Source organism: Lontra canadensis, unplaced genomic scaffold (assembly GCF_010015895.1).
Source record: "Lontra canadensis isolate GAN:19392208 unplaced genomic scaffold, GSC_riverotter_1.0 scaffold81, whole genome shotgun sequence".
Lineage (NCBI taxonomy): Eukaryota > Metazoa > Chordata > Mammalia > Carnivora > Mustelidae > Lontra > Lontra canadensis.
Genome location: NW_022631075.1, coordinates 3252286 through 3272932, shown reverse-complemented (window position 1 = coordinate 3272932; position 20647 = coordinate 3252286). Strand labels below are relative to the sequence as shown.

At 34.5% G+C, this 20647-nt stretch overlaps 1 protein-coding gene across 14 annotated transcripts in view; it reads left to right on the top strand.

The window, feature by feature from the left end:
• THOC2 (THO complex 2) overlaps positions 1 to 20647 on the top strand; it is a 113159-nt gene that overhangs the window by 64921 nt on the left and 27591 nt on the right. For 9 of the 14 annotated variants that reach the window (XR_004385557.1, XM_032882324.1, XM_032882321.1 and 6 more), the window contains exons 13-22: positions 4862 to 4903; positions 5333 to 5463; positions 5562 to 5663; positions 12270 to 12366; positions 12982 to 13075; positions 13478 to 13558; positions 15175 to 15271; positions 17443 to 17560; positions 18193 to 18372; positions 19169 to 19333. Coding sequence is in view for 13 of the 14 variants with exons in the window: in XM_032882324.1 (XP_032738215.1) it covers positions 4862 to 4903; positions 5333 to 5463; positions 5562 to 5663; positions 12270 to 12366; positions 12982 to 13075; positions 13478 to 13558; positions 15175 to 15271; positions 17443 to 17560; positions 18193 to 18372; positions 19169 to 19333 (1107 nt within the window). In the remaining variant the exon portion in view is untranslated. The remainder of the gene's footprint in view (positions 1 to 4861; positions 4904 to 5332; positions 5464 to 5561; positions 5664 to 12269; positions 12367 to 12981; positions 13076 to 13477; positions 13559 to 15174; positions 15272 to 17442; positions 17561 to 18192; positions 18373 to 19168; positions 19334 to 20647) is intronic. The other 5 variants (XM_032882330.1, XM_032882329.1, XM_032882325.1 and 2 more) reach the window with 1 other exon arrangement.

Sequence of the window (20647 nt, the reverse complement as noted above, 5' to 3'; positions counted from 1 at the left end):
GTAGTGGACTTAAATGAAAGATAATGTATCTGTGTGCTTTATAGATACTTTAAGGGACTTTTAAGGGTAATTGTGAGTATATGTAATTTTCATTGTATGCACTGACTTTAGAACCTAGCTTGCTCACAAAGAGTCTTCATTTAAGGCTGTCCCCAAACAAAGAAATTTAAGGCATTACATACTGATTGTTAGGTTAACTGGTTTCATCAGGATGAGCTGCTAGCTACATGTTAGTAATGTGACTTTTCTATGCCAAAGATGAGTGGTAATAATATTTGTCTTACCTAGTTCCTGGGGTTGCAGTGAGAATCAAATAAGATTTGTCTAAACATTAATTACATACTAACATTAACTAGGCATTCAACTTCAGAGAGTTAAAGTTGTCATGAATTCTTCAGAACATAGTAAGTTACAACTTTTGTTAGTTGTCGCTGCACTGGCTTTTGATGATTTGTTTTAAAGTATTAATATACTTTAATCTATCTCTGTCTTTAAATAATAGATACTACTTTAAAGTAGCCGCTTCATTTACCCATCAGAGAAGATTTGATTTTTATATAGGAATGTCTTTGACTTCTTTACATTGTGGTGGTAATCAGATGTTCCCCCCTTTCATTGTGGAAATTTGTTATAAATTAGTAACAAAACAAATTTTTTATCAAATTTTTATTGCTGGGGCTTTGTGAATGGACTAGTGAGGGGTAGCTATAGACATGTCAGTTTCCAATTTCAAGTAGACAAAAATTTTGTAAGAATATTTTTAGGAGAATTAGAACCTTGCATTATAATTCTTATTGTTCGAGAGACAGATGCAGCTCTCAATGGCATTGTTTACTAAGCTCCTGTATGTACTTTTGCTATTGTAAGTCTTATACAAAGCAAATGAACTCCGAAGTTGGAGACCAGATTTAATCTATAACATTCTTGCTATTTAATGAGCTTGAGCAGGGAAGAACTGTTAGGATGTTTATATTTGTACTTAATATTGTCATCTGTATTTGAACTAAGGTCATCTTAGCTCAAGATGTCATATATGACTATTCTAATCAAGATGTAGAATCATAGTAAAGGTAATAAAATTAAAAATAGGTTCTTAATTTTTACCATTAACTATGCTTTTTACTTAAGAGAAATATAAAAACATACAAGATAGGCAGATACTAAGTCTGTTAATAGGCAAATGTAGACTCTGTGTATAAACGGTATAATTTTAAGAAGTATATTTTGTATAAGAAAGACAAGTCAAATTTTTAGTGTGCACCAGATGCACACTGTAAGCAGTCGATTCGATCCTTGTGCCTCCTCTCAAAGATGGCTTTCTGAAATTGAACCCCAGTGTTCAGTTTCAGGAAAAAAAATGTAGGATGTAAAAATGAAAAATATTTGTGAAAGATTCATCTCTTGGAGGTTTGGCCATTTGTCCATGCAGGGCATAGCAGATGCTATTAGATTCCATCTGTATTCTTTTGGCTCTACACTAGATCCTTATCATTTTGGTGTGTGCCAGCCCAATTTTCAACTATTGGCACCTGCATCTCTCTTTGAGGGCTTTTCTGGCCACATAGGTAATATAGGAATTGGTATCCTGGAATTTCTGGAGAACTAATTGACCTTTCCCCCCTCTCCCCAGCTCTCAACCAGTGAAATGATTGGTGTTACTGTTTAACTACCATGCTTTGAGATGGGATAATCCTGAGTTGTATTTCTTCTGGGACCCTCAGAGTCCCCAGTGGGATTAAGTTCCAGTTAACTCACAGGAATAATTCCTACTAGTGGTACCTAGGGTTGCTTCCAAAATAAATTATGTCTGCACTTGAATAGGGTCTGCTTTTGGGGGAATGTAAAGTAAAACACAGAGGCATATCCCTTTAAATGAGTTCCATACGAAAACTTTAATTTTCCCTAAAGATACATTTACAGGGCAATTTTTTTGTTTTACAACAGACTTCTGTTATGAACTCCATTTATGAAGAGAATTCATTTAAGTAAATCACATATTCATATTCATTAAGTGCACCAAAAATAGCCATTTTTACACACGGCTTGTTAGAACTATGCTTGTGTAAAACAGCACAATTTCATATCATAATCAACATTTTAACCAAAGTAATTACTTTTGGGTGGTGAATTTTATGAAACCAAGTGTAGCTATTTAGCATTTTGTTTTGTTTGCTATATTTTAATGTTTAAACCACTCCCACAAGTCCATTTACTGCAATTTGAATGCTACTCATGTGGTAGGGAAGGGAGACCATGTGCTTTATTGTCTAAACCAGGATACTCAAGATGGAAAGGTTGTGCTATTACAAACACTGGGATAAAAAGCCAGAACCAGCACATATGGTCATCCTGTGTACTGGTGACCGTATTATTAATTCTTTGCTACAGATTTGTACTGATTTTAAAATGAAAAGTGTTGGAAGATAGTACTTTTCCATTTAGTATCTCTGTTTTCAGAAATGATGTAGTATCAATATTACTGATTGTTTCTGTTTTATAAAATTTTAAGAGTTCCTGATTAAAAGATAAAAACAAAGCTTTGAACCAAAACATTGAAAGGCAGTTCATTTATCTCTTCTTCAGGCTCGGTAAACTCATGGCCTTGTAACTTTTAACCTGTAGGTTATATTTTCCTATTTCTAGGTTATTTTGATGGGTCTTAGTTGGATCCTTTCTAGCAAAAAGATTTTCCTTAACAGTTTTAAGACCTAAATGGGAAATTCTTAGTCTACTGTATGGCACGTAGTGAGTACTCCATAAATGGCAGTTAACAAGAAGGAGAAAAATAATGAAGGTGAAAATAGTGCCACAGTGTACTTAGATCTAACTTCAGGTTCACATCTAGTCACATATCTTATCTATTTTTCTTTTTTTTCTTTTCTGAAATAAAGTATAAAGTAGCATTTCAAATATTCATGGATTGGAGATAGTAAAAGTAAGACATCAGTGATAAAGTAATTTATCTAGTTAAATCTACAGCTTATTACCAAGCTTTATTTCTTGACTCTCGAGAAACCCCCTCTTAGTGGACCTACATTCTTTTTCTGCCCAGTTCTTTTATGCAGCCTTGTCATCTGCTCCCTCACTATAGGGCCAGAATGGAACCTGCTTGGGGCTATTTTTAGCTGATGGTCTGTCTAGGCATAATTATGCTTGATTTTATTCAGACAAAAATTCAGTTCCTAATGGTACATTGGTAAGTGTAAACTACGCTTCAAGAGATCCTCAAAGATGGGAACTGTCTTTGTCACTTCCTCAAAGATAGGAGCTCTGTTCTGTTCATTTTAGAATCCCCAGTGTCTGGCACATAGCAAATGAATGAATGAAATGTATTTATTTTGTTTCTCCCCCTCTTTTCTTCCTCACTTTCTTCCTGGACTGGCCATTCAATAAAATTTTTGTGTTGTACTATGGGAATGGAGAGTTTTATATTTACTCTAAATTAAAAAGCAAATTAAACTAAAAGAAAAAAAGCATCAAGGGATTGGAATGTATCTAACTGACATAGAGACATTACAAACTTAAATAAGTATTTAGTAAAGGAATTAAGACAGTTTAGTAGGTAAGAAAATGTTTTATTTCTATGTAGAAAACTATGTGTAGCTTCATTAGAATTATAATATACTAGAAAAGGAGTAGCTTAACTGTCTTTATCCCCGACAGACTATACTGTAAATCTAGTTCTTCCTAATGTGCCACCAGAATTATCCCCCTGCCCCAAACCAAACCAAATCAAACCAAACCAAAGCAGCTATCTACTTTGTTTTCTGCCAGGCCATTCCTTCATAACCTGACCTTTACTTGCTGACCAGGATATATGTTGACTTAATAGTTGTTTCTGTGAAAGGGAACCATATCTTTTTAACTTGCTGATTAAAAAAAGTGGGGGGGATTATGTGTTTTTTTTCCTGCCATCAAGATGACATGGCAGTCCCCGAACTAGTCTTATGTGGAAATGTTGCACAGAAGTTAGATTTCTCTTTAGTAGTATCCATTAAATTATCAAGTATGAAAACAACATGCACAAAATACCCATCTCTGCCAAGAAGGTAAATAAGCTTGTTAGCTGCATGTTAGCGTTTTTCCCCTTCATCACTTGGTATTGAGTTAAATTCTTCCCAGACATCTAGATTGTCCTTGGCTATCAGTGCTTCAATTGTCCTTTTGGCCTTTGCACACTCCTCTAACTCTCCACTTGCCTGTATGCACACACAAGTACTACTATTTCATTTTGAATGAATGGACAGCATCAGCATCAAACATGGTACTTTAGCGGTCCATCTGCAAATCACTGATAGGAAATGACTCAAGTTTTTTCATTCAGGCCAGCTTAGGCAGTGGTTTGGTCTTTGTCAGTAATGTTACTAATATTTTGGGCTTCTCATTGAGAGTTTAAGTAATGGTGAATTAAAACATAGCTTAAATTTCTTTCGGTTTAATCTTTTGTGTTATTGCTTTAGTCTTAGATTTTACTAATTCCATAGCAGAAAATCAGAACTTCTGGATGGAAGAATGCAAATGCATTATAACTAAATTGTGCTGGATACAATCTTATAATAAATACGTAGATCAATTTTTAAGATGCTTTGGTTTGTGTTAATGAGGTTGAGAAAAGAATTGGCTTATAAAATTGACATTTAAAATTCATGAATGTTGCAAATGATTTGAAAGTTAGAAATATAGGTGAAATTTAAAAATGTTAATTAGTAATACTGGTTATATTTAAAATCTACACTTATTTAGAAAGTAAGGAAATAATTCACAACCATGTGCAAGTTAATTTTTTTCAAATTAGATGTTAAATTGTGACATCATAATCTTAACCTTTTTGCATTTTATTTATAGTTTTTTTTAATTTTAGTTTCAGTCTGATGGAAGCAAACAAGAAGATAAAGAGAAAACGGTAAGAGACTAGAAAAATCCAATGTATTGTATCTGATTTGTCTTTGTACAGCATACTGTAAATTTTACTGTGAACAAGCTTTAATCACCTGTGTGAATATTTTGTACTCCACGTGCTTAGTATAGTTTTTGACATATCTTTTAAGATTGATAACTCCTGTTTTTGAGGATTACCATGTTAAGAAAGGAAGAGGGATAATACAAGTCCCTTATTCTCTTGCTACCCCTTTCCTTCCCTCATTTCATTGCTCCCTTAGATGGAGAAGCACAAATATCCATTGTGAAAAGGGCAGTGATAGTGTGGGAAATTAGATGTGGTGTGGTATGAGATCAAGGAATGGCAGTTTTTCCAAGGCTGACATACACTTATTTTGGGGGGGCGGTTAATGTGGACCTTTTACTAAAATAATTTTTCCTCCCTTTTTCTTAGGAAGTTATCCTTAGCTGTTTACTTAGCATTACTGACCAGGTACTTCTTCCATCTCTTTCTTTGATGGACTGCAATGCTTGTATGTCTGAGGAACTGTGGGGAATGTTTAAAACATTTCCATATCAGCATAGGTAAATACATAATATTTTTGTATTTTTAACTACTGTTCTAGTGCATTAACCTCTAAGTATTTAACTTTTCCTAATTGTTCATCTCATCGTTTTTTAAGATATCGTCTGTATGGCCAATGGAAGAATGAAACTTATAACAGTCACCCACTTTTAGTAAAAGTTAAAGCCCAAACAATAGACAGAGCCAAATATATCATGAAGTAAGTTTTAATTTACTTTTCTTCATATTAACCTAAAGTATATCTGGATTAATTTACTTTCTTCCAGCCAACTTATGTCTGAGCCTCAGTTCTGAGAAAGTCCAGGAGTATTTGCTTAATGGAATAGCTGATTATATATTGCAGATAGAATGACTATCAATTTTTGTGCCTTTTAGCTCATTTTGACTACCAAGTTAGTTTTTGTAGTTGTCATGTTTGCATAGCTGTAAAATCTAATAATCTTTAATGCATCATATTATAGGGTGAGTCTGTTTTTAAAGGACAGCCTACTATGGCCTTTGTTCAGTTTGCATAATACATTTAATACCTATAAAAGGTGGTCAGAGTTCTGAAATTTCTTCTGCCAAAAGTTATCATAATAAAGATTTTTCCTGGGGTGCCCTGGTGGCTCAGTCAGTTAAGCTTCTGACTCTTGGTTTTGGCTTAATTTGTGATCTCATGGGTTGTGGATCCTGCCCTGCATTGGGCTCTGTGCTCAGCACACAGTCTGCTTGGGATTCTCTGCCTTTCCCTCTCCCTCTTTTCTTACCCCTGCTTGCATGTATGCTTTCTCTCTCTCTTTCTCAAATAAATAAGATCTTAAAAAAATTTTTTCTTTTTTGGAAAATCTAATGGAATTATGCAGAACTACCTCCTTGAGTCAACTTCTGAAAAATTTCTATTCTCTTCGTTTGTGTGCTTTTACTTCTTGGCAAACTGAAATTTAATTATGAAAATCGTATACTTGTCGGTTTATATGCTGCTAAATAACTGCTGTATTACAAGTGTTTTCAGCAAGGCTGTTGATTGCCGTATCTTTTATGTTTATGCAGTGGTATGGTTATTCTAATTAAAATAGTTTCTTCTCTAGTTTAGATTTAACAGTATGCATTGATACTGTCTGCCCAGTGATACTATCTCTGGCCACAGTCTGCTGGGGGAACAGGTGTGTGCACAATCACAGTCTGGTTTAGTAGTTGCTTTATGCAGTATATATAATGTTATTTGGGAGGAGAGAGAAGAGAGTGAGTTATTTCACCCTGTGGAAGTTGGGGAAGGCGTAGAAAGATGATATTTAGAATTGGTTCTTCCAAAGGAGTTCTGGTCTTATGAATTTGCCAAGTAGAGTATCTAGTTTAACAACAACAGCTAATATTTATGGAGCCATTAATATTTATGTGTGCTAGGCCGTGAACTAAGTGCTTTAGGTGGATTATTTAATAATACAGTTGATCTTTGAACAAACATGGGTTTGAACTATGCATATTCACTCACATGTGGATTTTTTTCAATAAATGTATTGGAAATTTTTTTGGAGATTTCGAACAAACTTGAAAAAACTTACAAATCACATAGCCTAGAAATACTGAAAAAAATCAAGAAAAAGGTATGTCATGAATGCATAAAATACATGTAGATACCAGTCTATTTTATCATTTGCTACAATAAAATATACACCAATCTATTCTACAAAGTTAAAATTTACCAGAACTTACTTACATGCACATTTACAGACTGTACAATGTGCCATTCAGTCAAGAGAGATGTAAACATATGTCAAGATTTAGTATTAAGTCATAACTGCATAAAACTACCTGTAATACTGTACTACTATAATAATTTTGTAACCATCCCCTGTTGCTATACAGTGAGCTCAAGTGTTGTTGAGTGTCCGCTTAAAATACTGTGTGATGCTAATCATCTCTGTGTGAGCAGTTCATCTCCCCAACAAATTGTGTATTGCAGTAAAAAGTGATCTCTCACGGTTCTTAAATATTTTTCGTGTTTATTGTGATACTGTACGCCTTGCATAACACCCTGGGACCCATACGAAGTGCTTCTAGTGCTGCCGGAAGTGCTCACAAGCAGAGAAAAGTCATGACATTACAAGAAAAAGGTGAATTGCTTAATAATGTACCATAGATTGAGGTCTGTAGCTGCTGCAATCTGCTGTTTTCAAGAGAAATGAATCCAGTGTAAGGACTTTTTTTTTTTTTAAAGGAAATTCATCAAGTCATTGCTGCAGCTATACCAGCAGATGTGAAAACCTTGTAGTTTTTGTGAAATACCTTTTTATCTTGTATTGAAAATGCAGCTGTTATGTGGGTGCAGGATTGCTTTAAGAATGAAATATCTATTGATTCTAATATAATTTGAGAAAATGCCAACTCATTATATGAAAACTTAAAGCAAAAGGAAGGTGAAGGATCAGAAGCTGGAGAATTTAAGGCCAGCAAAGGATGGTTTGATAATTTTAGAGAGGTTGGCTTAAAAAAAAGTCAGGATGACAGGAGAAGCCGTTTCTGCTGAACAAGAGGCAGAAAGTAGATAAGTTCCCAGATGCCATTAAGAAAATCATTGAGGAGAAGGGATATTTGCCTGAACAGGTTTTTAATGCAGACAAAAGTTGCCCTATTCTGGAAAATAAAGCCACAAAGAACATTTATTTGTGAGGAAGGAGGAGTAAGCACCAGGATTTAAGGTAGGAAGGGATAGGCTAACTCTGTTGTTTTATGTGAACACAGTCAGGTTTATGATCTGGAGTGCCCTTACCTATCAAGCTGCTATAGCTCCTGAGCCTCGAAGGGAAAAGATAAATACCAGGTGCCAGGAAACAAATTGACACTGGACAATCTGGCAGAAGGTTCTTACATTCTAGACTGCTTTTTGACTTCTGTTATGACATGGACCCTTCTGTGATAGGAGCACTGAAACTAAAGCAGATGGTGGAAGAAGGCTAGGTACCATATAGAAACATTTTTGAAGAAGTAGAAAAGCAAAAAAGTCCGACAGAAATTACCATTTACTTCCATAAAGTTACACTGAGTGTGCCTGTCTCAATTGCCCTCCTACCACCTCCTCTGCCTCTTCCACTCTGCCATCCCTGAGACAAGAAGACCAACATGAGAGTGAAGACCTTTATGTTAATCCACTTCTACTTAATGAATAGTAAATAATCATCATGATACACAGTTAATAAATTTGCCTGTTGTGTTTGTGTGTCTTCGTGTGAAATCTAACCTTTTGGCAAGAACTATAGGAGATATTTTTGTGTCCTCTTTATCATCGTCACGTAGGATATTGTGTGCAAGACTTGTATGCAGGTGGGTAGCTTATCCTTACATACGCATAGGTGAATGATATTTAACAAAATTAATAATGTTTGTTTTCTTTTCTTACTTTTATAACTTTGCTTTCAAAGAATTATTGTGTAATATGCCTTTCTTGTAATTGGACAAACTGCATTATCAGCCTATCACATAAGTGGGTTTTTAAAAAATAATAGTATTTCCAGTACTGTATTATGAATATACTGTAATGCTATATGCCATAAAAATTTGATAACGATTCATTCATTAGCATATAGGCTAAGCTACCATGAGGCAATCATATCAATTATATTAGGCTGCCATAAAGCAATCATATTGTTGCTGTTTTGTTGTCAATGCATGAATCATTATACCTGTAAATAAATACGAGTTTCTTTTCACATTGTCTTCGTTTTTGATGTCTAGTGTTAGTGATGCATATAACATCTACAGTGTTCTGTATCATATAAGATAGTACTGGTGTGGGTGCTGACAGACTGTCTATCTTGTAAATATACAATGTAAGCTTAACGGTATTGACAGTAGTGTAAATGTATTTTCCTTATGATTTTCTTAATAACATTTTCTTTAGCTTACTTTTAATATTCTTAAAAAACTTTCTTACATTGTAAGAATATAGTATATGAGATACAGAATATGTGTTAATCTGCTGTTTATGTTATTAGGCAGGCTTCTTTCTGGTCAGTAGTAGGCTATTAGTAGTTAAGGTTTTTGGGGAGTCAGAAATTACACACAGATTTTCAACTGTGTAGGGATTTGTTGCCCCTAATCTCTGTGTTGTTCAGGGGTCAGTTGTATAGTAAATATTATCAGATCTCTTGAATCTGTGTGTTTACTCTCTACTGCCACTGACTTCTTTTATCTGGAGTATTATGGTACCTTTATTCTTTATTCTTTCTTTAATATCCTTTGGTGACTAACTGTTGCCTGTAGGTTATATGTCAATCTTTATGACATGGTGATGTAAGACATCTTTCACACTCTGTCTCTCCCCATTTCCAACCTCTTTGCCAGCTAATTCTACCTCCAGCTGTGCTGAGCTCAGTCAGTTAAGTTTCCCTGAATGTACTGTGGTCTCCTTTTTCTTTGCATATATTTTTCGTTTCTTCTGTTTGAACAGGTTTTCCCTTACCTCTTTTTCCTCTCTCAATCTGGTGACCTCATCATCCTTCGAGGGTGGGCTTCAGTGTTAGCTCCTCACAAAGCCTTCTGTAGTTCGTACTGCCAAGCGCAGTTGACTGTTCTTTGTGCCACTGCTGTCCCATGTACATATGATGCTATCATACCATTTAGATATTGCTGTGATTATTTTCTTTTATCTAATTAATCTTTTGAATAGTTTATACATTCACATGGCTTACATTTCAATAAATATAAAGAGATAGATAATAAAAAGTCTCTCATCCCATCCTCCATTGACTCAGTCCTCCTAAAGGAAAAAAGTAGCCACTGTTTAGTTTATTTATCCTCCCAGAGATTTTTGTGTATATATAGGTGAATGCAAAAACATTATTCTCTCCCTTTATACTATTGATAGCATATAATAAATACTGTTCTGTGACTTGCTGGATTTAAGAATGTAAAATTTAAAAAATAGGTTAAGTTGTTCTCCCCAGCTGGACTAAGCTTGAGAGTAGGAGCTATTATTCATCCTTATATTCCACATGCTTAGCTCTTTGCCTGTTATAGAAGACATTAATATGAATGAATGAATTAATAAAAATATATATCAGAGAAGAGTATGTGTAGTTAATGTACTTGGATTTTTGTTGTTGTAATTATTTCACCAGGCTTGAGCAATATGATTTTGGTGTTGATTAAACTTTGTATTTTGGGAATGGAATGTATTAATTTATTACTTACAAAATTTCTCAAGTTTTGATTACTGTTTAAAAAATGCATTTGCTGTAAGGCATTCAGTAATTTATTCAACAGATGGCCATTGATTGTGTTCCATATGCCAGACACCATGGTAGCTTAAGGGTAAGACATCATCAAGAAAGTCTTCCTTTTATTTTTTACTTTTTTTGTTTCCCTCCAGGATGGAGGCAGAAGGGAATGGGATGAAAGGTATAGAGAGGATGGATCTGCTTTGGCAAGTAGGAGGACCACCTGAAATAGTAGGGTCAGAAGGAAGGACAGGTGGCAGTACGTTTAAAGGTGGAACAGAGTATAGCCAAAGTTTCAAACTTGATTGGTCTCTCTTTTCTGTGGGATAAAAGGAAACTGGACAATGGAGAATGGGAAAGGGGAGCAATTGATGATGAAATAATTTTGATTGATAGGTCAGTTTTGTCATAAGAAACTTCTTAAGGGGGTGCCGGCGTGGCTCATGTGTTAAGCCTCTGCCTTTGGCTCAGGTCATGATCTCAAGGTCCTGGGATCAAGCCACGCATGGGGCTCTCTGCTCAGCAGGGAGCCTGTTCCCCCCCCACCCGCCTGCCTCTCTGCCTCCTTGTGATCTCTGTCAAATAAATAAATAAAATCTTCAAAAAAAAGGAGAAACTTCTTAACATAATTATCAAGTTTGTTACTTCCAGAATGGTCCCATTCCTTGAACTATCAATTGAATTCATTATTTGCTTCATTGCATTGTACTTTCATTCTAGAAAGCTTTTAGTCATCAGTTTTTTTAAGTTTCTAGATTTACTGTATAATATCAGAAGAGTTTAAGATGCTGTGTAATAATTTTGAGCTGTAAGCGTTTCATAGATATGTTTTCCAGAATGTTAGTTAAAAGAATACTGAGCAGAGGAAGAATTAAAGAGGAAGGAAAGGAGTAGAACTGAGTTTTTAAAAAATTGTTTACTTTCAAAAATTGTTTACACGAAAACCAGAGAACTTCCTCTATCAAGGAATGCAGCATTGGTAGCTCTTACTCTGTTAGGGTAACTTAGAAAGATGGTATGAGGTATTTGATTGCATTACACTGAATTTGATACCTAAACTGATAAATGAGCACTTCTAAATCTAAAATAATTATGATTTTTGGGATGCCTGGGTGGCTCAGTTGTTTAAGCATCTGCCTTTGGCTCAGGTCATGATCCCAGGGTCCTGGGATTGAGTCCTGCATCGGGCTACTTGCTCAGCAGGGAGCCTGCTTCTGCCTCTGCTTGCTGCTCCCCCTGCTTGTGCACCCTCTCTCTCTGACAAATAAATAGAAAAATCTTTAAAAAAATAATTATGATTTTCTTCAAGAGGAGTTTTATATACTTGTAGAGTACATTAAGAGTTTTTGCTTATTAGACTATTTCTATAAAATGGAAGGGTATGTATTATAAATGTTAAGCATTGATACCCTTTGGTAGAATGCCTAACCAAAATAACTTAAGTCCTATAGTAATGTATATGAAGAATGTGGTGGTTTTACATGGATCCATTTTGGATACTTGGGGAAGAATTGTTTTTTGTTTGTTTTTTTATGATACAACAAAGCTATCAACATTATAAGGGAAAAGACTTAACATGATTTCTGCCACCATTTTTCCCCTTGTAGGCGTCTAACCAAGGAAAATGTGAAGCCTTCTGGAAGACAAATTGGGAAGTTGAGCCACAGCAATCCAACCATTTTGTTTGATTATGTATGTTTTGAGGTTAATATTATTTTAAGGGATTTTCCTTTTTGTTGTCTTTAAATCAGCACAAGTGGAAATGGAATGATGAAGTTTTAGAAATGATAGTTTTAAGGGAAAAAATCTTTAGCAAATGAGACTGTATGGTTACTCTAAAAATAAAACAGCATACAGTATATTTAACACATTGATCTGCTTTTTTGGTCATATGTAACAATGCTACTGTCAAACAGTCTAAATTGTTTTATTTACCCCATGTTGATTTAGAAAAATATTAATAAAGAGATGCATTATTTATTGATTTTAGTTGTTAGAAATATTTGAATCGCATTTCATTGTGACTCAGACGTAATACTTTCATATTTAGAAAGATTTCTGAAAGAAATTTGGCATTTATCATTCCAGAAGTCAAGTTATATGTCCTGGAATTATTTCCTAATTAAAGAATATAGCCTAAGAAAATACTTCCTAAGAAATGATAGAATATAGTAGGTTTTATATAAATACAAAGTAGAAGGAAGCTACTTTAATTTTAAGCATTGTTTCTTTTGAAAAACAAAAAGTATAGCTATTATTTAGCACAAAAGTTCCCTTTTGATGAGTAAATGCTATCTGTCTTTTGTTGCTATCTTCCAGATCTTGTCACAAATACAGAAATATGATAATTTAATAACACCTGTAGTAGATTCATTGAAATACCTCACTTCATTGAATTATGATGTTTTGGCCTGTATCCTTTCAAGTGAAGTAATACATAAATTTCACATTTCATAGGTCTTAACTGGTGAACATTTGTTTTCATTCTTTTTATTTTTCTTTTTCACTCTGAATTCCATTAATAACCATATGAGGTTAATTCCATTGGCTGGTCTAAAGGTTGGGTAGTCAGGAGTTTGTGTGTGTGTGTCTGTTGTGTATAGGGAGAGAACAAGTCAACTTTATTTAACATGGTAATATGTCTTGCTTTGTGAAAGATGTAAAAGTTGGTACTACAGTAAGTGTAATTTTCAATAATCTGTAATAACTTGAAGCTAACAATTTTATTTTTTCCCAAGATGTGGCATTTTCTTATTATTTAAAGGGTCTTTGTTAGAGATGTATTGACCTAAAATTTTTCCTTAATGTGCAAAAGATTGTATCATTGAAGCTTTAGCTAATCCGGAAAAGGAGAGAATGAAACATGATGACACAACCATCTCAAGTTGGCTTCAGAGTAAGTATTTTTATTTTTCTAAGGATGAAATTTCCATCTGTTGTAATTGCCATGTTAAGTATCCTATTGCTAATGCTAAGGGCCTATTTGTAAAGAGGTCTTGAGAATACCTAGCCACTCAGCTCGTTCTCAGAGTGTCTCTAAGTCTTCGGCTATGTAAGGAAGTTCATAGTACTTACTCATTTGCCAACTGAAGAGTCCAATATTGGCTCTCATAGAATTTGTGCAAGCATTACTGGGGAGATAAAAATTCCCTTCTATTATTTTAGGGGGATTAATATTTTTTTTAGAGGAATTAATCTTAAGGGAACTCTTCTCCTTTCTCTCCTTTCCATCCTGAGGTTTCAGTCATCTTAAAAGAACAAAAAATGTGATTGTTAATGTGATTAAATGTGATTGTTTCATTTTAAATATCTTGTGCTTTTGATTTCCAGCTGTGAGTTCCCTTTTCTTTCAACCTGTTGTGTCTGATAGCTGAATCTTGTGGTAGCTCCCCATTGCCCTTTAAAATCTGAAATTTGCATTAAGTCATACAAGTGAATTCTTGTGGGATCAGGTCCTTTTACTCTGTGTATTAGGCTCATCTTTTGCCCCTCCTCCATTAATACTGAATACTTACACTTACACTTTCCATGGCCTTTTTGTACATGTATTGCCTCCACTTGGAATACCCTTCCATGCCTACTCATTTCCTCCACCATATCTATATACTCATTAGATTTCAGCTTAGAGGTCACTTTTCTTCAGAAATCTTTCCCTATTAATGCTCCTACCCAAAAGTCAGAATTAGGTGCTCTTCTCTGTACTCCCATGGAACCTTTTATTTATCAGTTATTTCAGATTACTTTTCTGTATCCCTCACTAGACTGTAAGCTCCTTGAGGGCAGTACCTGTGCTTTGTCCATTATGCTTTAAGGTGCTCAGCAAATAATTGTTGAAAAGGCCACAGATCACTTGATTTTACTAGAATCTCCTCTTGTCTTGACTGGGGCTTTCTCCCTACTCATAATGCGGTAAGGACTATTGGTTAAAATTGGTCTTTTGTTTGCTTCTTGGTCTGGCAATGCTTTACCTGTTTCCTTGCCTCTCCACAACTAGCAGTATGTTTCTAGTTGAGAGATTTTTTTGTGTGCAGCTCCTTAGAGATTGACTCATTAGTGTGTTTTGTTGATCATTCAAATTTACTGAGTGATCTGCAAGATTTTGTTGTGGCCTGGTTAATTGTTGTGGCCCAACAGGCTCTGGAGTCAGGCCCTATAGCTTTGAATCACTGCTTTACCTCATACCAACTATGTGACATGAACAAGTTGCATGATATATCTGTTCCAAATTTTCCTCATCGATGGGTTTAAGCCAACCTGAGATGATTATTGCAAAAATTAAATGAGTTAATTAATGTAAAGTACTTACTTAGTATAGTGCTTAGCATATGTATGCTCAATAAATACTAGCTATTATTAATTGTAAAACTCCATTCAGTGGCATCCGCAGTACAATTATTCCTACCTCATTTTGTTTTAGAAATTGAGTTAGTTGAGAAATGCCACTTAATACTGTGTTTTTTTTTTTGTTTTATGAACTGTTTTTTAAAAGCCCTATTTTTTTATTTCATATAGGTCTGGCTAGTTTCTGTGGTGCAGTTTTTCGTAAATATCCAATTGATCTTGCTGGTCTTCTTCAGTATGTGGCTAATCAGCTAAAGGCAGGCAAAAGGTATTCATAGCAAATCATATGTAAATGAAATTCAATAATTAGAATACTTCTGGTGGTATTGGGATATTGAGATTGCTATTATTCTGAAAAACTGTTTTGTAGGCTTAAGTAGAATAGTTGCTCACTTATATGGAATTCTTTAAATAAAGGAAATTGTAATTTCATATATAAACACTTTTTTTGCAGAAAGAAATATAATATTTGGCTATATATGTAACTCATTAAAAAAACAATTCATTTCGACTACCTGTTAGGCTCTTGAGTAAATGGTTTATATGGTATATTGTAAATCCTCTTATGACAAAACGTATTGCATTGTTGATTGCGCTGCTGGACAGTAATTGGCCTTTACGTTAATAAGCATATGGTAGGAACCTATTTTGAGGGTGTATACAGTATTTTCAAAACACAGTTTCTTTTGATTTTGAACTTCAGAAATTCATACGGCTTACATACCTTTTGGACAATGTCTTCTTTATGAATACTGGGTTTTATTATTTTATTCTGGACCACTGTCAATGTTTAGAGTTTGAATTAGTAAACCTCATCAGCAGTAGACTGACGAGAATCAAAGAACTAGAAATTGTTCTCCAAAACTTTCTGGTAGAAAGCAAACAAAAATTTGTAAAGCTATCTGGTGTTTCACACAAGTTTTACCTAAGTAATTTGTGACAGATTATTATTTTGAATTAGAGAAAAGTTTAAAAATTTAGATTTGGGATTTTATCGGCATATCATTTACACTGTGTGCATCTCTCCACCATTCCTATACACTTTACTCTCCTGTGTCTATGGACTAGGAGAATATAATGTTATTTTTAAATCTATAACTCAATTTTCTGTACTATGAATATAGTATTTAATTAAAAGATAGTTTAAAGAAAAATTAAAACTTTTTTTGGTACTTGTTGCAAACTAATTTGCATGAAGGCTCTCATTTTCATAAACTATGTTTAGGGAAGGCAGACAAGGTGAAAGAGTAAGCACTTAAGAATCTTCAAAAACTGTGCCTTTTGTCTGTTATTAACTTGTGTCTTGGGTATGTCTGGCTTTACCTTTGGAAAAACATCTGTATTTGTTTTGTAGGAAAGAAGGTTTCTACTTTATCTTCATTACTTAACTAATTAAAGAAGATCTTGAAAGTCATAAGTTATTTTCATTGACAGTTCTAAACTTCGAGAATTAAAATGCATAACTATTAGCACAATAACAGATGTTCTTAAGGCTGTTGTCTTAGGTTCATACACCACAACTTGGAACTTCCATTACCTTCCTTTTCTTTCTCCACTCCCTCACTCCCTCCATCCCTTCCAAGTGTGTGTTATTATTTAGAGAGATGGCTTTATACCATCATATATATGTATTGGCTACCTTGTACTGGAGGATAAAAAAAACACTATGAAGAAGTGAAGGGGAATAAGAGTTCACTTAAACCACGATGAACACTGAATAATGCATGGAATTGTTGAATCACTATGTTGTACCTGACTAAAACTAATATAAACTATGTTTATTATACTTGAATTTAAAAAGTGAAAAACATTAAAAGAATTTCGTGAAGGACTATTGGGAAAACTGATAAAAATGAAATATGAACAATAAAGTATTATATCAGTGTTAGGTTTACTAAAGTTGGTAACTATGCTGTGGTTATGTTAAGAGATTATATTCTTAGGAAATTCATTCTTAGGAAATACATCCTTTGGAATTTTAGAGGTAAAATGTGCCTTTAAAATGATGTTGCTTACTACATAAGTTACTCCCAAATAGTTAAGAAAAAAAAGGTGTGTGTGTGTGTGTGTGTGTGTAGAAAGGGAGGGAGGGAGAGAAAACACAAATGATAACGTGAACAGGAGTAAGAATGTTAGTAATAGGCGAGGTTGGGGTAAAGGGCATATGGGTGTGCTTTGTACTATTTTCTGTCTTTACATCTTAGCTGTAAGTTTGAAATTATTCCCAAGGAAAAAGTTAAAATAAGCATAAACCGATTACATGCCCCAAATATTTTTCATTATAGTTCTGGAAATGCAGTTTTTCCTTAACTACTCCAGCCCCTTCTCATATTTATATACAAATAATTTAGGGATTCTCAACATACTAATTATAGTATATATTGTCACTTTTATGTTTGAAGTTTCAACTACAGACTGTTTCTTATTTTTTCTAAATAGTTTTGACCTGCTTATATTGAAAGAAGTGGTACAAAAAATGGCAGGAATAGAAATTACAGAGGAAATGACGATGGAGCAACTAGAAGCCATGACTGGTGGAGAGCAATTAAAAGCTGAGGTGAGAGTTACTAATTTTTTTAATTGACTTTTTAAGTTTCAGTTATACGCATGCTCATACTAAAGACTCCAGACAACACACAAGTACATGAAACCAAATGTCAAAGTCATATGTACCCTTCCCTCATGACTGCCCTCACCTCCCTTTCAAAAATTGAGATATACTAGTGACTTTAACCCTTTCAAAAAGCTGAAACAAAGTGTAAAAGACAGTGTTAAATCTGTAAGAGAAGTAAATATCTTCTTCTGTGTAAAAAGTAAAAAGTAAGTATCTTCTTCTGTGTAAAAAGTAAAAAGTCTTCTGTGGTCCTTGATATCCTAACTGGTGTAAAGCTGAATATAGTTATTCTATTGTTGAATCTGTTCCATACCAAATAAAGAATAATCCTTTATGAGGGACTGCAAGGTGGAAAATGGAAAATATGCAGAAGTTGAAAGACAGTTGACAGTTATCTTTAAGCTAGTGACTGTAATCAACAACAGTATCACTAAAATAAATTTGTGAAGAAAGGGAAGGAATGTAAAGTTTTTTATCTTCAGGATTGTAACTGAGCCTTTTCTGGGTCTTTTTCAAATCAGAAAGCGTATTTTAATGTAGTGTGCACTGGTAAATTTATGTCTTCTCTTATGTAGGGTGGTTATTTTGGCCAGATAAGAAACACTAAAAAATCCTCCCAGAGATTAAAGGATGCACTATTGGACCATGATCTTGCTCTTCCTCTCTGTTTGCTTATGGCTCAGCAGAGGAATGGAGTAATTTTCCAAGAAGGTGGAGAGAAACATTTGAAACTTGTGGGAAAACTCTATGATCAGGCAAGTTAAAGTGGCTTTTGTGTTTATGTGGATTTTTTTTATCCTGATAATGGAAAAGATGGAATGTGATAAAATTTTTAAAAATGTCATTTTGGACATCAGATGAAGGTGAAACAGCTCTAATATAAACTAGACATTCTGGAAATAGGGGCTATTTCTGTGCATATTACGGTATTTAAGAGAAGACTCTAGGAGATGTAGTACTAGTTAACTACTAGTTAACTACTAGTTAAGTGGTTAACTTCAAGTTGTTAGTTTGCTCTTCATATCTTTTCTGATCTCTGGAAATCTGAAATTTCAATCAGAACAAAGTAGATGTGATCTTTATAAAATATATCTGTAAATATTAAGCAGTAAAACCTGTGATTAGCTTACAAAATATGTTTATCACCAACTATATTACAAGGGAAAAAAGATCCCATATATTTTATAAATGAAGTTTTCCTCTTTTAAGGGCAAGGAAATTCTGTATACATAAAATTGTTGTATGTGATGTAGGGTAAATATATCCTGTTACTAAAAGTGATGAACAATAAGTTGGAACTTGAGAATTTGTTGACTATTAAAGCCTTAGATTGATCAGCTTTTCAGGGCCTTCGCATCTTATTTGGTAATATGATTACATGATGATGTTTATTGATTGTCTCTAAAGTTCTTTTAAGTTGTAAAATTTGAATTCTTAAATGTTAATCAAAATACATTTAAAATGACATTATAATCATTTTGGAAAATTTTTATATTGGTTTCATAAAATGGTAGCACATTTGTGTTTTTTTGTCTTATTTTTTAAATTTAGTGTCATGATACCCTGGTACAGTTCGGTGGGTTTTTAGCATCTAACTTAAGCACAGAAGATTATATAAAGCGAGTGCCTTCAATTGATGTGCTCTGTAATGAATTTCATACACCCCATGATGCAGCATTTTTCCTGTCTAGGCCAATGTATGCACACCATATTTCGGTAAGTGTCTTTGCTGCCATTCAAGAATGATTCTGAATTATTTCTTAACTGTAAATGTATTTTAGTTTGACACAGATACAGATTATGTCTCTTAGAGAGTTATTCTTTTGTTAGTACTCATCTCTGAACAGTGTACAATGAAAATGCTCCCTTTAAAAGTAAGTCTTACTAGTACTATACCACCAGTTGTCCAGGTTGATATCTTAAGGGCCCTGTAGAACTGTAGCAGTCAAACCTTAATATAGATGAGAGTCACCAGCGAAGCATCTTTGAGACTCAATCCCCTCGATCCCCAGTCCCTAGATTCTAATGTAGTAACCTTCAGTAGTACCTGGGAATTTCTGTTTTTTGTTTTTGCTTATTTTTTAACAAGTGCTAATTGATTCTGATGGAGGAAAATATGGTTGGTGACTCTGCAAAAAACTCCTATGGAATACAGAAAATCCTCTTTCCTCAGGAATAATATCCCTGTCAGTTGACTTGCTATTCATACTACATTGAGACAGACAGAAAGACCTAACCATCCCCAAACACTCTAAAAACTCTTGTAGGCTGTGTTGTGTAACTTCTCAGAGAGGTATTCTTAGTTCTTGTTTTATTTCTCTCCACCTAAATGAGACAACTAAAAAGAGAAAAGCACAGAAGCAAACCAGAGCTTTCCCAAGTAGGGCATCCCAGTACTGACTGTAAGGATGGTTGGGGCGAGAGGAGACTGCCCTCCCTCTTCTTCTCTAACTGCCACCTGGATTCCTGCCTGCAAAGCAGTGACCTCTAATGGGAATTGACTCTTCCTTTTCCTTCAGACCACAGTCAGGCCTATGTTCGGAAACTATAGTACTTCTCCATTCTGACTGGAGCCCCAGCATATTGTTTATCTTTGTGTAGGCTTGAATTCTGGCCCTTCTGTTTATTTGTTGATGGTTTTAAGTCTGTACTGCTCAAGGAAGGCTTTCACTACAGATTCTAGGGGGAAGATCTTGGTCCTTTCTCTTAAACTAGGATCCCTTCTTTGTTCTCAGTAGGAACATAGGGTTGTGTTGTAGAGGTGTGGAAAAAAGTGACTGAGAAATTTGGGGTCTAATTGATCATTTAATTGACCATCAGCTGTTAGTGTTTACATATCAGCTGCTACAGTATCACACTTCCCTCTAACAAGTAACTGTTAATTGATTTAATTATCACTTGATTAGCCTTACACAGCAATACCATGCTATATTCTCTAGAAGGGAAAAGGGGACGGGGTGGGGGTAGTATTAGGGCTCTTTCCCCACCTTTAGAATCTTTCAATCCAGAAAATTGTGTGCTCTCTTTGTG